At 41.0% G+C, this 17683-nt stretch overlaps 1 protein-coding gene across 1 annotated transcript in view; it reads right to left on the reverse strand.

Moving 5' to 3' along the window:
* The window catches only part of LOC308518486 (uncharacterized protein), a 33448-nt gene that overhangs the window by 9483 nt on the left and 6282 nt on the right, over nucleotides 1-17683 (reverse strand). The window contains exons 2-5 of the mRNA XM_081090236.1: nucleotides 10442-10563; nucleotides 7321-7459; nucleotides 4181-4302; nucleotides 2356-2466 (exon numbers count right to left, since the gene is read on the reverse strand). Of these exons, the coding sequence (XP_080946362.1) occupies nucleotides 2356-2466; nucleotides 4181-4302; nucleotides 7321-7459; nucleotides 10442-10563 (494 nt within the window). The remainder of the gene's footprint in view (nucleotides 1-2355; nucleotides 2467-4180; nucleotides 4303-7320; nucleotides 7460-10441; nucleotides 10564-17683) is intronic.

Genomic DNA, 17683 nt, shown 5'->3' on the forward strand with positions numbered 1-17683 from the left:
CCTTTCTCTCTGAAATCAATAAAAATATATTTAAATCTATCCTATATAATAAAAGGCTAATATGCAAATAGACCGAATGGCGGAATAACCGAACAACCAGTTGCTATGACGTGCGCTGACCACCCAGGGGGCACACACGGAACATAGCAGGCGTTGGCAGCAGGCGGCAAAGCACAGAACATGGCGGGCATCGGCTGCAGCGGGATGATGGAGCAGGTGAGCAGGGGCGCCAGATCAAGGTGGGTTGCCAGTCACTGTCATTGGGGTGAGCCTCTGGTGGTTACTAAAAATTCTTTGCCCCTGCGCGCCACAGTCCTGCCCGGTGCTTGCAACTGCTGCCAGCGCTAGCCCCGCCGCTCACACCTGCTGCCAGTGCCCAGCACCAGACCTGATTGCCCCCCAGGGCTTCTCCACTTCCCCCTCCTCCTGAGGGACAAATGGGGCAGCAGCTGCCTTTCACACCTGCTGCTGGCGAAGGGCCCGCTCACACCCACTGCTGGTGCCCAGTGCCAGTCCCGACCGCTTGGCACTGTTAGTGGGTGTAAGCAGTGGCTGCCGGCCCTCATCGCCCCTGAGTGTTTTTTTACCTCCCCCTGCTCCTGAGGGGCAATCTGGGCAGTAGCCGCTGCTCGCACCTGCTGACAGTGCTGGCCCCACTTGTACTTGCTGCTGGCGCCGGCCCTAATCGCTCCGTGCAATCGGGACCAGCGCCGTCAGCATGGGATCAGAGGCGGCGGCGGGAATGGGGCTGCCAGCAGACAGCAGACAGGAGGGGCCGGGTGGGGGTGTGGAGGATGGGCCAAGACCCACCCCTGTGCCCACCACAGCCTCGTGGCCCACAGTTCCTTTTAAGTTGCACAAATCTGTGCACTGGGCCCCCAGTGTGTGTGTGTGTGTGTGTGTGTGTGTGTGTATATATATATATATAAAGGATCATTACTGAAATGATAAGTATTACTTCATTAACCAAAAAACTTCCTTTCCCTTTTCTGTTATTTTTCCCTTTATATATAGCAGCGATTTTCAACCAGTGTGCCACAAGAATTTTTAAAACATGCAATAAATACCTGATTATTTAGTGAGGGACACTGACTTCTTTTCCCTTAGATTATCAAATTAAAAAATGAGCCCTAACTGGTTTGGCTCAGTGGATAGAGCGTCAGCCTGCGGACTGACTCAAGGGTCCCAGGTTTGATTCCAGTCAAGGGCATGTACCTTGGTTGCGGGCACAACCCCAGTAGGGAGTGTGCAAGAGGCAGCTGATCGATGTTTCTAACTCTCTATCCCTCTCCCTTCCTCTCTGTAAAAAAATCAATAAAATATATTTTTTAAAAAAATTACAACAGCCAACACGCCAATAGTTGTTGGTGTGAATGCCCTGTCTTGAACTATAAATATCTATATATATAAAAGCCTAAGTGGCCGTTACGACAGGCCCATAGCTATGACATGCACTGATCACCAGGGAGCAGATGCTCAATGCACTGCACTCCCACAGCCAACCTCCTGCAGTCCCTCCCCGCAACTGGCCGGCCCGGGGGACCCCACCCATGTACGATTTCGTGCACCGGGCCTCTAGTATAGGTCGTAAAATAGAGTTGCATCTTTTTAGTCACATCGCTTAATAAGGATATATCTGATTGGTTAATTCTTGGTACTAGAAATCCTTATATTCAAGTATAGGCACCTGATTTTTTTAAAAAGTCACTTTGGAGCAAAAAATGTAGGTAATTGCTATTATTACTTTTTTTGTAGTTGAATCAAAATTATATCTTTTTTTAGGTCAGATTGGCAAAAAGAAAATGTATTTTTTAGTGTGCTACAGAATTTTAGTAATTAGTTTATGTGTGCCATGAGATGAAAAAGGTTAAAAACTGCTAACATATAAGAAAGACAGAAAACTCTGTTGAAGCCCAAACTAGGGCATCATTTCCCTATAAATTGCTATTCTGTGGCAATCACAATTCCTCCTGAAAGCTTACAAAACAGAAGATAAAGAGTTGTGAGCATTACTAACCTGTTTGCTTACTTTCTACATTCAGAGATTAATTAAATACACTTCTGACCAACATCTTGAGATTCAAAAATGCTGCTAGCATTATTAAAGCTGATATGAAGCAAACTAAGAAAAAAACCTACTTCCTAATAAAATTGGGGAGGAGAGAAATATGTGAGTGGGATATAATGATAATAATTAATCTTTATTAATGTTTTAAAATATTAAGTCAACTCAAATCTGTTTCTACACAACAGCAACTAAGAATAGATTCAAAAAGATTTTCCAACTACAATGCAGAAAAAGTTGCCTAAATTATGCTATACAATGAACAACAAAATATATATTTGAAAGGGTACCTTTATTCTGTCAGTGAACTGGTATTTTTTTATGATCATTTCCTGCAACTGGCAAAAGTCTCCATTCAATTCTACTCCATACAGTTGCAATGCTGAACTGTAAAGATAACCCTAAAATATGAGAATATATTAGGATACAAATGAATTAACTTTTTATTGTGGTTTACTTCTACTTGAAATTTAAAAAGTCAAACTTTAAAAAATAGAATTCAATAAAGTAAGGATAAATAACATCTTGTAGTTTATGTAAAACTGACAACTTTAAGAACTTGAAGACTTACTGATCAAGAACTTCACTGTAATTCTTTTCCATTATTTAATAATTTCCATTATTTAAAAGTAATTATATTTTAAAAGATTGATTTCTTACTTTTTCTGATAAAACTGTGCACTCAACAAAAGTGAAAATGAGAAAAGTGATCATATATAGATTCTCCATTTACCACCCTATTTCTGTAACTTCTTTGGAAGTTCCTCCAGGGAAAAGCAAGAAAGGAATAAACCTGTGGAGACCATAATTGGAAAATCATGCAGCCTGACAACAGAGGGAGGTTTCTGGAGGTATGTTCTGTTTGGCTTATGGAAGTCAGCCTGGCAATCTGCCAAAATAATGACCAATTAGTTTTCAAGGATAATCAAGAATTGACTGTATATTGTTATGTATCTATTTTGGTTTCAATAACAAAACAATATCTGGAAGAAATGGTCAAATCATATTCTGAATACCATTTTACATCAACTAACACCTAGGTGTAAACCAATTTATATTTATAGCTCATCATGGATTTTAGAATATGTACAACAGAGCATATGTAGGCATTCAAAAATCTTTGTTGACTGAATCAGTGACCTAATAAGAACAACGACAATATGTTTAAATTATTTAATACTGCCACACACCTGCATAGCCAATTATTTCAGCTATATAGTTTTTTAACAAATAAAAAAACAAACAGACAACAGTGGACAAAATATGGTAAACAATCATAATCTCTAATGTTCTCCAAAGAAAACTACCTGACAATTGTGTACTTTTCCATTATGGCTATCTTTTCTAATCACAGAATAAAAGTTTTAGTACTGAACAATAAATGAAGCATCAAAGAGTTAACTGTTCCTGTTTAGGGCGGGCAACAATGCTGGGAACTGATAGTGCCTGTTTCTGGCATGAGCCTTTCCTGCTGTTGGCCACATGTTTTAACAAGTCTGCTAATGACAAGCAGAAACCACATTTCAGTTTTTTGATTAAACCATTTAAGAACATTAAGAATACTCGTGATTTAAATTTTTTAAAAGGTCATATTGATGTGATATTTCAGAAACAAATGTCTACATTCAAACTTTGGATGACAGAAAATTGGAGCAAGATGTGTCCTTGGATATCATTTTGTTTGCTCACTTACAGGGGAGGAACTTGAAGCCCAGAGGTGTTAGGTAACTTGCTTATGGCCATGGGCAATTTCCTAGGTCAAGTAAACTAGTCAGTTTTATAAGAGCGCTTACCAATGCTACTATACAATTTTAGCAAAGTACAAGGAAAACAGGGTTAAAGGGCAGTGGTGACTACAAAGCAGCAAAGTGTTTGAGGGTTACCTGCTTCTGTTTTGTTGATATTTCTTCCTCTGAGTCACAGAGACAAACTAATAAAGGAAATCAGAGAGCTGGCCTTTGAAATTCCAAACTCAATATACTACTTTAATTTTATTATTGTTACTCTAATAAATAAAACCAAGCTGTCACCTTGGATGGTGGCAGGCAAAACTGTTGTTAGCAGGAGAAGAAAGTATTTTCCAAATGTTGAGTATGTCCATAAGCTGGACTTTACCCCATAAAGGACTGTGCCAAGCCTGGAGCCGACGTCAACCAAGAGCTTTCCCGACAGATCAGGGAGTACGTGATGGTATATGAACTTCAATTCCATGACAGAGAAGGAATGAGAAATAAATCCTGCAGAATTAGAACAAAATGAACAAATTCTGCGTGGGTACTAACAATTCAATTCTGTATTTCTAAATCTTCACCTATATTTATAAAGAACTAGAGGCCCAGTGCACGCCAGCCGGGGCCTACCTTCCCATAGTTGGCCAGCTGGCCCCACCCCTTGGTCGAACTCCCTGTCAAGGGGATAATCTGCATATTGGGCTTTTATTATATAGGATATTTCACGTTTTTATTTTCTTATTCAATGAAAGGCAGTCAGAGGTTATTTAGAAAAACTTAATGTGATAATTTTTCACTCATTCACTCTGAGTTGTATTGGAGAAGAATAAACATAAAGTCTGACATTTTATTTTATTTTTTTTAAATATATTTTATTGATTTTTTTAGAGAGGAAGGGAGAGGGATAGAGAGTTAGAAACATCGATGAGAGAGAAACATCGGATCAGCTGCCTCCTGCACACTCCCTACTGGGGATGTGCCCTCAACCAAGGTACATGCCCTTGACCGGAATCAAACCTGGGACCCTTGAGTCCGCAGGCTGACGCTCTATCCACTGAGCCAAACCGGTTAGGGCAGTCTCTGACATTTTAAAAGACCTCTAAGGGAACAGCTACTCAGCTGCCTGTCCCTATCCTATGCCCCTCATTCCCCCCCACCTCCCCCCCGGCCCCATGACCTGCTGTTTGTTGGGACTGCTTCCCAACTCCCATTCCATCTGGCATCTCACCTTACCCCAGAGCCAACCACAGAACTGCCACACGCTGCTGCACAGACTGTGGACGACCAAATGAGTGACCACTCAGGATGTGCACAATGTGGCAGCCCTGAGTGCAGAAGAGGGCAGTGTGGAAGGTTAAGATGCTCCCAACACTGTTCTCATTTCCCTTCGTTTAACTGCTATAAACTTCTAGCCTCCTACCCCATTTTCTCACTCCTTTATTTCTATAATGAAATATCTGAGAGAGCCTGAGTATGTTTTTCCTCCCTCCCTTCCTCCCTTCCTCCCTTCCTCCCTCCCTCCCTCCCTCCCTCCCTCCCTCCCTCCCTCCCTCCTTCCTTCCTTCCTTCCTTCCTTCCTTCCTTCCTTCCTTCCTTCCTTCCTTCCTTCCTTCCCCTCCCTCCCTCCCTCCCTCCCTCCCTTCCTTCTTTCTTTCTGAAACTGAGGTAACTTAAAAACTTAATATATTATGTTTTATGTAACATAATGGTCCGGAAGGAAAGAAACTTTGGTCATAACTAATAGACTGCGGCAAAGAAAATGGAAGCACACAGGCTACTCAGCTGGATGAAAATAAAGGGTATGACTGGACCTCAGAAGTAACGGGGGGCCTTTGACCACCATAGTTCTTCTCTCCCTAGGATCTTCACCTTTACTACCATCTGTGCCACATTAGTGCTTCTGCCCTGGGCTACAGAGTCATCATTAGCAGCTAGATAAGCGCCCTGTCAAAAAGGGAAGGAGAGTCCCACATCCTGATAACTTTTTCAGATTCATTATGGTTATCTGGGTGGGTGTGGATACCCAGTCACTATTTACAACTTGATTTTTGTGGGAAAATGAATTCTATTCTTCAAATTTTTATTTGTTGAGCATAGCTCTTCTATACATTTTGATAAATCAGGTCTTATATGCTGTTATAGTTATAATTCACTTTTTAGTTTTCCCTCTATTGTCCTTAAGTCCTTCTCTATTTGAGTTTCAACTACCTCCAATGGAAACCAATGGACTTTACCCCATAAAGGACCACCTAAAAAATAACCTTAGCTCTGGCTGGTTAGGCTCAGTGGATAGAGCATCGGCCTGTGGACTAAAGGGTCCCCATATATATATAATTTAAATAAATAAATAAACCTTAAATCAATAAATCAGGGACGTTTAACCCCAATTATAATACAGGTACAATATATTTTTATTAGCAACATATTACCAATTTGGTAACAGTTAACTTTTGAGAATGATATTATCTAGGGTCAGTAGTATGAGAACAAGGAAACACACCTGGAGAATAGCGCACTCTAAGCAATAAACCTAAGGTAGTGGGGAGATTGAAATAGCATGTCTAAAGTAACAGCCTAAACAATCATATCCAGTTTGAACAAAGAATATATTAACAGAAGAGCTACACTGTAGCAGCATGGAGTCAGTCTAGCTTGCTATTTGGGACACAGGTACTGCATCTGAGGGGCAGAGATGCAGGAAAATTTCTGTCACTGGAGTTGGTTTCCTGTTATGGACTAGAGATGCTCTACTAGGTCAAATCATGGCCTGAATAAACTCTTTCTCAAGATTACCCATCATTGTCCTCTTTGTCCATGTTCATCCAACAATATTGCTCATCCAACAATACTTCTCAAGTAGATGTTTTCATAGGGAGAACATTCGGTCCCCTTGACTATATTAAACTAATATAACTATATTTCTCTTGTAAATAAATCTGCATATGCTTTATATGTGAATTTCTGTTGAGTATGGAAAGGATGAGTCAGTTTCCTTGTACTTAGTCACTTCTGATTAGTTTCTGGACCTGCAAAGTCACTGGTGATTAAACAGTTTCTGTAAGCCCTAACTGGTTTGGCTCAGTGGATAGAGCGTCGGCCTGAGGACTCAAGGGTCCCAGGTTCTATTCCGGTCAAGGGCATGTACCTTGGTTGCGGTCACATCCCCAGTGGAAGTGTGCAGGAGGCAGCTGATCGATGTTTCTCTCTCGTCGATGTTTCTAACTCTATCCCTCTCCCTTCCTCTCTGTAAAAAATCAATAAATATATATTTTTTTAAACCAAAAAAACAAAAAACAACCAGTTACTGTGAAAAGTAGAGATACCCTTCTGGGAGACATTAAATGCCCTGACTTCCTAGACAATATTTCCATTTAGTCTCCCTAACTGCAATAATTGGTAATGGCTATGCTGTAGGTTGGCCTTTGCTTTCAGAAAACATTGAAAGACTGTCAGTAATTTGCATACTCAAGACACTTAAGGAAAAGTACACACAAAGTCATCAGGTTTGCATACTTGAGTGCTGACCTAAAGGTGCTGTCTGGTATGAGCCACACACCACACAATAGTTTCTGCTCATTTTTCCTTCCTCACATAATGAATCAATAGAATCTTCATCATAAAGGAATGCATCTACATGAACTGTGGGTTCTGGCTGCTGCTGGATCTGGTGGAGAGAAGAAACACATCAAAAGAAACAAAGTACAAAGAAGTCTCTTTTTATTGCTAAACTAGAGGCCCAGTGCACGAAATTCATGCACGGGTAGGGTTCCTAGGCCTAGCCAGCGATCAGGGCTGATTGGGGCCTTCTTTCCCCGGCTGCAGGCCAGGGCCTTCCTTCGTTTCACGCTGCCCCCTGGTGGTCAGCACACGTCATAGCGAGTGATCGAACTCCCAGTCAAACTCCCAAGGGGACACTTTGCATATTAGCCATTTATATATATAGACTAAGGGCCCAGTGCACGAATTCATGCAACTTGAAAGGAACTGTGGGCTGCGAGGCTGCGGTGGGCACAGGGCTGGGTCTCGGTCCATCCTCCATGCCCCTGCCTGGCCCCTCCCACTGTGGCTCCCTGGTCCCCTGTCTGCCTGCAGTTCTGCTCCTGCCACCGCCACTCCCACGCGCTGACTCGCTGGCCCTGCTCTCACCCACTGAAGGCGCCAAGTGATTGGCGCCGGTGCCAGCAGCGGGTGCAAGCAGGGCCAGTGCCATCAGCAGGTGCAAGTGGTAGCTGCTGCCCTGATTGCTCCTCAGGAGCAGGGGGAGGTGGAGAAATCCTTAGGGGCGATCAGAGCCGGCATCCGCCACTTGCACCCGCAGGGCACTGGCAGCGGGTGTGAGAGGCAGCTGCCAGCCCCAATCTCCCCTTAGGAGCAGGGGAAGGTGGAGAAGCCCAGAGGGGTGATCGGGGCTGGCAGCTGCCGCTCACACCCACTGATGGTGCCGAGTGATCGGGGCCGGTGCTGGGCGTTGGCAGTGGGTGCGCGCGGCAGCTCCAGCGCCAGTAGCAGGTGCAAGCAGGGCTGGTGCCAGCAGCCAGTGCCAGTGCCAGGTGGGACCCCAGTGCACAGGAGCAAAGAATTTCCAGTAATCACTAGAGACTTGCCCTGATGACAGTGACTGCCGCCCCACCTTGGTCTGGCACCCCCGCTCAACTGCTCCACCATCCCACCATGGCCGACACCTGCCATATTCTGCACATGCCTCCTGGTGATCAGTGCACATCATAGCGACCAGTTGTTCGGTTGTTTGGTTGTTCTACTGTTCGGTCTATTTGCATATTAGCCTTTTATTATATAGGATAAGGCAAAACATCAGTGGTTCATATGCTAAAATTCTGCCAGCAACAAGGCACAGAAAGACTAGTTTCACTTACATCAGCAACTCTGCCCTTCTTTCATTTTATTTCTGAGACTTTTGGGGGGTGTGAGGGGACCAATTTACTTCATTTGAAGGAAGGATACAAATGAAAGAACATAAGAAAAAGATAAAGGTAACACTAACATGCATGTACTGCTTTGGTGACCAGGGAAGTAACCCCTGTGGCTATGGGAAGCCAGTCTAAGGCTGAACTCTCATCACTGTCTCTCAGAGTGTGCTTGTCAAAGAGACACTCTGCCATCCAGATTAGAAGTGCCCATCTCGCATGGTCACCCAATTCTTTAATGGATTTCATCTGCTCATTCAGGTAATGAATCTCAATGAAGTTACACAAATGGGAGTCACTTTGTTAGTGGACAACTTTTTATTTGACCTGTAATTATGCAAAACATGGCAATGAGAAATATATACAATTTTAGTTGAAAGGAGTATTTTGAGACCATCTTGTCCATCCAAAGCAGTATATTTTACAAGTATAGAAACTGATAACCAGAGAGATTTCTCCAAAGAAATGACAGTAGCTAGTAAGAGGGGTCAAAATGGAAACTAATACCAGCTCTTCTGAGTACTCCATGTCAGTGACTTACTCATCAAAATACTTAGCAAGAAATCTTTGCTTAGAGGAAAAGTTTTCAAATAATAATGTTAGTAAACCTTCATGCTTACAAATTATGGCCCTTTATTAATACTAGTGGTAACAGCAAGTGGCTACAAAGAAAAAAATTTTGTCTGATTCCTTCTACCTTGATTATGGTAAAGTATCAACCTATCTGCTTGGAAACTTACAAAATTATATCTATATCTACACACACACACACACACACACACACACACACATACACACACACACAATCTATATTACAAGTACATAAAATGTATGAACAAACACAAGGACCAGAAGGAAAGAAAATAAAATAAAAAGTGTGTGAAATTTAGCATATGGAACTGTGGGTCGATCATTAACATGCAATGAATACTTTTTCCTCATTTTATGTATTGTGGTATACCATGATACCAATAAGTTTGTTTTGTCAATAACATCCAATATTAGATATTTCTCTCAGTTTTAATATTACTCATTATTTTCCTCCTTTGAGAATCCACTTGAATGAGCAGATGTTTACTAAGATTTGCTAACTGTTCACAACGTGCACAATACTGTTAAAAATGTACAGGATTTAGTTCCTCTGCTTAAAAAAACCATATGGAGGGTTGCTATTTTCAAATCAGTGGGAGAAGACATTATTATCATTAGCTTTGCTTTAGGAAACAATATGTATAGCATTTGTAATCCCATAGGAGTTGGGATTTGAAGGGACTTGAATGAGGGGTTGTTTGGAGAAGATAAATGAGAACTAATTCTAGGAATAAACAAATAGAAGAACAAGCAAAAATTATACAATGCAAATGTAGGAGAAGGAAACAAAGACGTAAACTTCACCATTGATAAAAGTGAAGGAAATAAAACAGGGAAGAGAAAATCAAGACAGTGATACAGGCAGGACCAGATTACTGTTGGATTGTGATTTTGGAAGGAGGTTGAGTGCTTGGCAAACAGATATCCTCAAAAAAATGTCTGTTGAGTGAAAAATACTGGGAAGCCAGAGGGCTTAGAGACTCAAAAGAATCAGGAACATGGTTGAAGCACTATATGAAAATTATTTAAAGCAGAATTCAGGACTATAAGTCTGAAGAGACTACGGGGTTAGGGAAGAACTGGAGAATCCTCAAGTAGCACTAAGAGTAAATTAATAATAATGTACTTACTTTTTGGAGGGCTAGATGTTCTGAGGAAAGCATGGTTTCTAGAGGTAAGCAATTCCGAAGATCTTCTGCTATGCTTTTCAACATACTGTCATTATTATCGTGAGTGAACTCATCAAAATCTCCTGAAACAAAAAAGGAAAAAAATAGCTTTTATGATTGTAGTCAGGTAGCTGGAGAAATCAGTGAAAAGTTACAAAGCAAGCCAATAGCAGCACAAGGAAATAACCTAGGTTTTGTGCCTCTAAATCAGCAGTTCTCAACCTGTGGGTTGCGACCCCTTTGGGGGTTGAACGACCCTTTCACAGGGGTCGCCTAAATACATCCTGCATATCAGATATTTATATTACGATTCATAACAGTAACAAAATTACAGTTATGAAGTAGCAACTAAAATAATTTTATGGCTGGGGGTCACCACAACATGAGGAACTGTATTAAAGGGTCGCGGCATTAGGAAGGTTGAGAACCACTGCTCTAAATAAAGGTACTGCTCTTTTCCACTACACCACTCTGTATCCCTATAAAAACGTTCTTTCTCTGCATAATTTCCCTTTGAGCAACACTGGTATTTATAAAGATTTATTACTTAGTTCTCTGAAGTGATGTGGGAAGGAAAGTCTTTTAGCTCTTTTTTCTTTCCTCACCTATATAGTATAACCTAAGCTGGGGCTTCAAAGTATTTCTAGGAGGAGGCTGAATATAAATTCTAGAAAAACAAAAGTAGTATTGCCCTGACCAGTTTGGCTCAGCGGATAGAGCGTCACCCTGCGGACTGAAAGGTCCCGGGTTTGATTCCGGCCAAGGGCATGTACCTTGGTTGCGGGCACATCCCCAGTCGGGGGTATGCAAGAGGCAGCTGATCGATGTTTCTCTCTCATCCATGTTTCTAACTCTCTATCCCTCTCCCTTCCTCTCTGTGAAAAATCAATAAAATATATTTAAAACAAAACAAAAATAGCATTAAGATTCACTCTGACCACACAGAGTACAACTCCTCAGATCCATAAGAGACACACTCAGGGGGCAGACTCAGTGAGCACCAAAGACCCACTGAAGTAAGTCTTGCCCCAGAAGGGTGTCTCCAGCACAGAAGTTCTCCCACTGCAGACTCAGCTGATTCTCACAGCCAATAGGCCTGGAGATCAATTCCTCCCAGTGATACCTACAAGAATCAAGGCTTAACTACAACAAGACTGTGCACAAAGACCACAAAGGGGTGCACCAAGAGTGTCTACCTCACGTAATTGGGGAGGCTGAGCCACTAGGCCAGCCGTGGGCAAACTACGGCTCGCGGGCCGGATCCGGCCCGTTCGGCTGTTCTATCCGGCCCGCGGAGCCGAAAGAGCAGAGGGTTCTCTTGCTCTCCCCTCCGCTCCTTCACCAGCAGCAGTGTTAACATGTATTAGTTCACACAAACACTCCATCCATGCTTTTGTTCCGGCCCTCCGGTCCAGTTTAAGAACCCATTGTGGCCCTCGAGTCAAAAAGTTTGCCCACCCCTGCACTAGGCCCTATAGGATACCTAGCACAGAAAGCCACTCTATCAACACAGGGAAGCATAAAAAATGCGGAGACAAAGAAACAGGTCACAAATGACAGAAATGGAGGAAAGCAAACTACAGGATATAGAGTTCAAAACCACACTTTTAAGGTTTTTCAAGAATTCTCTAGAAACCGCCGATAAATTTAGTGAGACCCTCAAAAAATCTAGTGAGACCCTCGAGGATATGAAAAAGGACCAACTAGAAATTAAGCATACACTGACTGAAATAAAGAATATTATACAGAGTTCCAACAGCAGACTAGAGGATCCCAATAATCAAGTCAAAGATTTGAAATACGAAGAAGCAAAAATCACCCAACCAGTAAAACAAAAAGAAAAAAGAATCCAAAAATATGAAGTAGTGTAAGGAGCCTCTGGGACAACTTCAAGCGTACCAACATCTGAATTATAGGGGTGCCAGAAGAAGAGAGAGAGCATGATATTGAAAACCTATTTGAAGAAATAATGACAGAAAACTCTCCCTACCTGGTGAAAGAAATAGACTTACAACTCCAGGAAGCGCAGAGAACCCCAAACAAAAGGAATCCAAAGAGGACCACACCAAGACACATCATAATTAAAATGCCAAGGGCAAAAGACAAAGAGAGAATCTTAAAAGCAGCAAGAGAAAAACTGTCAGTTACCTACAAGGGAGTACCCATATGACTGTCAGCTGATTTCTCAACAGAAACTTTGCAGGTCAGAAGGGAGTGGCAAGAAATATTCAAAGTGATGAATGTCAAGAACCTACAACCAAGATTACTTTATCCAGCAAAGCTATCATTCAGAATTGAAGGTCAGATAAAAAGCTTCACAGATAAGAAAAAGCTAAAGGAGTTCATCACCACCAAATGAGTATTATATGAAATGCTGAAAGGAAAGAAGAGGAAGAAGAAGAAAAAGGTAAAGATACAAATTATGAACAACAAATACACATCTATCAACAAGTGAATCTAAAAATCAAGTGAATAAATAATCTGATGAACAGAATAAACTGGTGAATATAATAGAATCAGAGGCATAGAAAGGGAGTGGACTGACTATTCTCAGGGGGGAAAGGGGTGTGAGGGGTGCGGACAGAGACTGGACAAAAATCGTACACCTATGGATGAGGACAGTGGGGGGGGGGGGGTAAGGGCAGAGGGTGGGGTGGGAACTGGGTGGAGGGGAGCTATGGGGGGAAAAAAGAGGAACAACTGTAATAATCTGAACAATAAGGATTTAATTATAAAAAAAAGAAAGAAAGAAACCTTTAAAAAAGAGAAAAGAAAAAGAAAAAAAAGAAACAAAGAGAAAGGACCCAAATAAAAAAATCAGAAACAAAAGTTGTGAAGTAACAACTAACACCACAGAAATACAAAGGTTTTTAAGAAAATACTATGAACAACTATATGCCAACAAGCAGGACAACCTGGACAAAATGGACAAAATCCTAGAAAAATACAATCTTCTAAAACTGAATCAGGAGGAATCAGAAAATCTGAATAGTCCAATAACAACAGTTGAAGTTGAAGCAGTAATTTTAAAAAACTCCCAGGAAATCAACAAAAGGAAGACAAAGAACCCTATTACAAGATGGGCAGAGGACCTAAATAGACACTTCTCCAAAGAGGACATGCAAATGGCCAAGAGACATATGAAAAAATGTTTAAAGTCACTAATTTTCAGAGAAATGCAAATTAAAATGACAATATGGTACCACCTCACACCTGCCAGAATGGCTACCATTAATAAATCAACAAACAAGTGCTGGCAAGGATGTGGAGAAAAGGGAACCCTAGTTCATTGCTGTTAGGAATGCAAGCTGGTACAACCACTATGAAAAACAGTGTAGAGTTTCCTCCAAAAATTAAAAATGGAACTGCCATTTAACCCAGTAATCTCGATTCTAGGAATATACCCTAAGAAGCCAGAAACACCAATCAGAAGGAATATGCACCCGTATGTTCATAGCAGTGTTATTTACAATAGCTAAGATCTGGAAACAGCCCAAGTATCCATCAGTAGATGAAAGGATTAGAAAACTAGTACACTTACACAATGGAATATTTATGCAGCTGTAAAAAAAAGAAGGATCTCTTACCCTTCAAGACAGCATGGAGGGACCTGGAGAGTACTATGCTAAGCAAAATAAAATCAAAGAAAGACAAGTATCACATTATCTCACTCATACTTGGAATCTAATGAACAAAATAAAATGAACAAAAAAGATCAAGAGACATGGAAGCATGCAATAGACTGACATATTTCAGAGGGGGGGGGAGCAGGGGCCAGATTAGTCAATGAACATATCTGCATATATGCATAGCTCATAGACAATAGTGCAGGGAAGGCCAGGAGAGGGGACAGAAGTGAGGTGGAAGGTGTAAATGGGGGGGAAAGGGACGGAAGAGGGGACATCTGTTATACTTTCAACAATAAAGGTAAATTAAAACCAAAACAACAACAAAAAACCTCCCAGGAAATAAAAGCCCTGGCCCGAATGGCTCCACAGTGAAGTTTTACCAAATATTCAAAGAAGTAACACCTATCTTCCTCAAACTATTCCAAAAAAATTGAAAAGGAAGGAACACTTCTAAGCTCTTTTTATGAGGCCAGCATTATCCTAAGTCCAAAACCAGATAAAGACACTACAAAGAAAGAGAATTACAGTCCAATACCCTGATGAACATAGATGCTAAAATCCTCAACAAAATATTAGCAAATTGGATCAAGCATTATATTAAAAAGATCAAATATCATGATTTCAGGATTGCAAGGCTGATATAATATTTGCAAATCAATAAATGTGATACATCACGTAATCAAATTGAAAAATCAAAATCAAATGATCATATTAATAGATGCAAAAAGAGCATTTAGACAAAGTCCAACACCCATTTTTTTTTTCAACACCCATTTTTGAAGAAAAAAAAACTCTCAGCAAAGTGGATATAGAAGAATCATACACACCTCAACATAATAAATGCCTTACAGGGCAAACCTACAGCCAACATCATACTCAATGGGTAAAAACTATAACCATTTCCCCTAAGAACAGGAACAAGACACGGTTGTCTGCTTTCACCACTTTTATCAATACAGTAGGTCCTAGGGTTACGTCGGAGATCCGTTCCTATGGCACGATGTAATGCAATTTTCGCCATAAGTCAGAACCCACCTACATAAGCACCTACGTCCTCACATGGAGCACATACACAGCAGTAATGAAGTGAAACAGTAAAAAAAAATTTAAAAGAAAGATAACAATTGCTAACCTTTACTTGTGGTAAATAAATAATAAAAAACAAAGCACATATGTACATGCGTTGAAATGATGGAACTTTTTTTTTTTTTATAACTAAATGGGACGTGACCACGAAACGATATACGTCAAGTCCAACATAACCCAAGGACTGTCTGTATAGTACTGGGAGTCCTAGCCAGAGTGATCAGACAAGAAAAAATAAAAGACATCCAAATTGGAAAGGAAGATATTTAACTGTCATTATTCTCAGATGACCTGATATTGTACATAGAAAACACTAAAGACTCCACCAAAAAACCACCAGATTTAATAAATGAATTCCAAGATGTGGCAGGATACAAAATTAACACCCAGAAATCAATGGCACTTATACATCAACTAGAAGCCCGGTATATGAAATTCGTGCACAGGTAGGATCCCTAGGCCTGGCCGGCAATGAGGGCCGATTGGGGCCTTCCAGCTGTCAGCCAGGGCCTCTCTTCTGGCTGCTGGCCAGGGCCTGCCTTCCCCGGCTGCTGGCTAGGGCCTTCCTTCGTTCCACACCGCTCTCTGGTTGTCAGTGCACCTCAAACCGAGCGAACTCCCAGTCTCCCAGTCAAACTCCCGAGGGAACAATTTGCATATTAGGCTTTTATAAATATATATCTCAGGAAGAGAATTTTTTTTAAAAAAGCCCATTTACCATTGTTACAAAAACTTTAAGAAACTTAAGCCTGGGTCACAGGTTTGGTACCCAGGAGGCAGCCAATCAATGTTGATGTTTCTCTCTCTTCAATGTTTCTATTTCTCTCTCCTTTCCTCTCTCTCTAAAATCAATAAAAACATACTTTTTAAACAAAAAAGAATATATGTGTTCATGCATTGGTAGAATTAACATCATTAAAATGTCCATACTACCCACCCAAAGCAATCCATAGATGCCATGCAATCCCTATAAAAATACCAACGGCATATTTCACAGATCTACAACAAACACTGCAAAAATTTATATGGAACAAAACAAGATCCTAAATAGCCACAGAAATCTTGAGAAAGGAGAACAAAGTTGGAGGGATCACAATACCGGATATCAAGCTATATTACAAAGCCACTGTAATTACAACGACCTGGTACTGTCATAAGAACAGGCATTTGTAGATCAATGGAACAGAACAGAGACCCCAGAAATCAACCCAAGCCATTACGCTCAATTAATATTTGACAAAGGCAGCAAGAGCATACAATGGAGTAAAGACAGTCTCTTCAGTAAATGGTACTGAGAAAACTGAAAGGTACATGCAAAAAAAAAAAAATGAAAATAGACTTACCAACTTACACCATACACAACAAATTCAAAATGGATAAAAGACTTAAATGTAAGTCATGAAACCATAAAAATCCTAGAGAGACCATAGGCAGCAAAATCTCAGACATCTCTAGTAGCAATGTTTGCCAATACATCTCCTAGGGCAAGGTAAACAAAGGAGAAAATAAACAAATGAGACTACATCAAAATAAATAGCTTCTGCACAGAAAAGAAACCAGCATCAAACTGAAAAAGGAGCCCACTGTATGGGAGAACATATTCACCAATGATACACCTAATAAGGGGTTAATTCAAAAATATATAAAGTACTCATACAGGTGAACCAAGGAAAGACAAACAACCCAATTAACAAATGGGCAGAGGACCTCAATAGATATGCAAAGAGGACATGCAAATGGCCAAGAGACATACGAAAAAATGCTCAAAATCACTCATCATCAATTGAATGAGAGATGCAAAATATAACGACAGTGTGGTACCACCTCACACCTGCTAGAATGGCTACCATTAATAAATCAACAAACAACAAGTGCTGGTGAGAATGTGAAGAAAAGGGAACCCTAGTATACTGCTCGTGAGAATGCAGACTGGTACAATCACTATGGAAAAGAGTGTGGAGTTTTCTCCAAAAATTAAAAATAGAACTGCCATGCCCAACCGGCATGGCTCAGTATTGAGTGTAGACCTATGAACCAGCAGGTCGTGGTTCAATACCAGGTTAGGGCACATGCCCAGGTTGCAGGCTCGATCCCCAGGGTGGAGCATGCAGGAGGCAGCCGATCAATGATTCTCTCTCATCATTGATATTTTCTCTCTCTCTCTCCCTCTCCTTTCCTCTCTGAAATCAGTAAAAAACTGCCATTTGACCCAGTGATCCCACTTCTAGGAATATATCCTAAAAAGCCTGAAACAACAGTAAAAAAGAAAATATACACCCCTATTTTCATAGCAGGGTTATTTATAATAGCTAAGATCTGGAAATAGCCCAAGTGACCATCAGTACATGAGTGGGTTAAAAAGCCACAGTACCTTTATACAATGGAATGCTATGTTGCTGTAAAAAACAAGGATCTCTTACCATTTGAGACAACATGGAGGGACCTGCAGAGTATTATGCTAAGTGAAATAAGCCAGTCAGAGAAAGAC

This window comes from Myotis nattereri, assembly GCF_964212035.1.
Source record: "Myotis nattereri genome assembly, chromosome: 1".
In the NCBI taxonomy this organism is placed as follows: domain Eukaryota; kingdom Metazoa; phylum Chordata; class Mammalia; order Chiroptera; family Vespertilionidae; genus Myotis; species Myotis nattereri.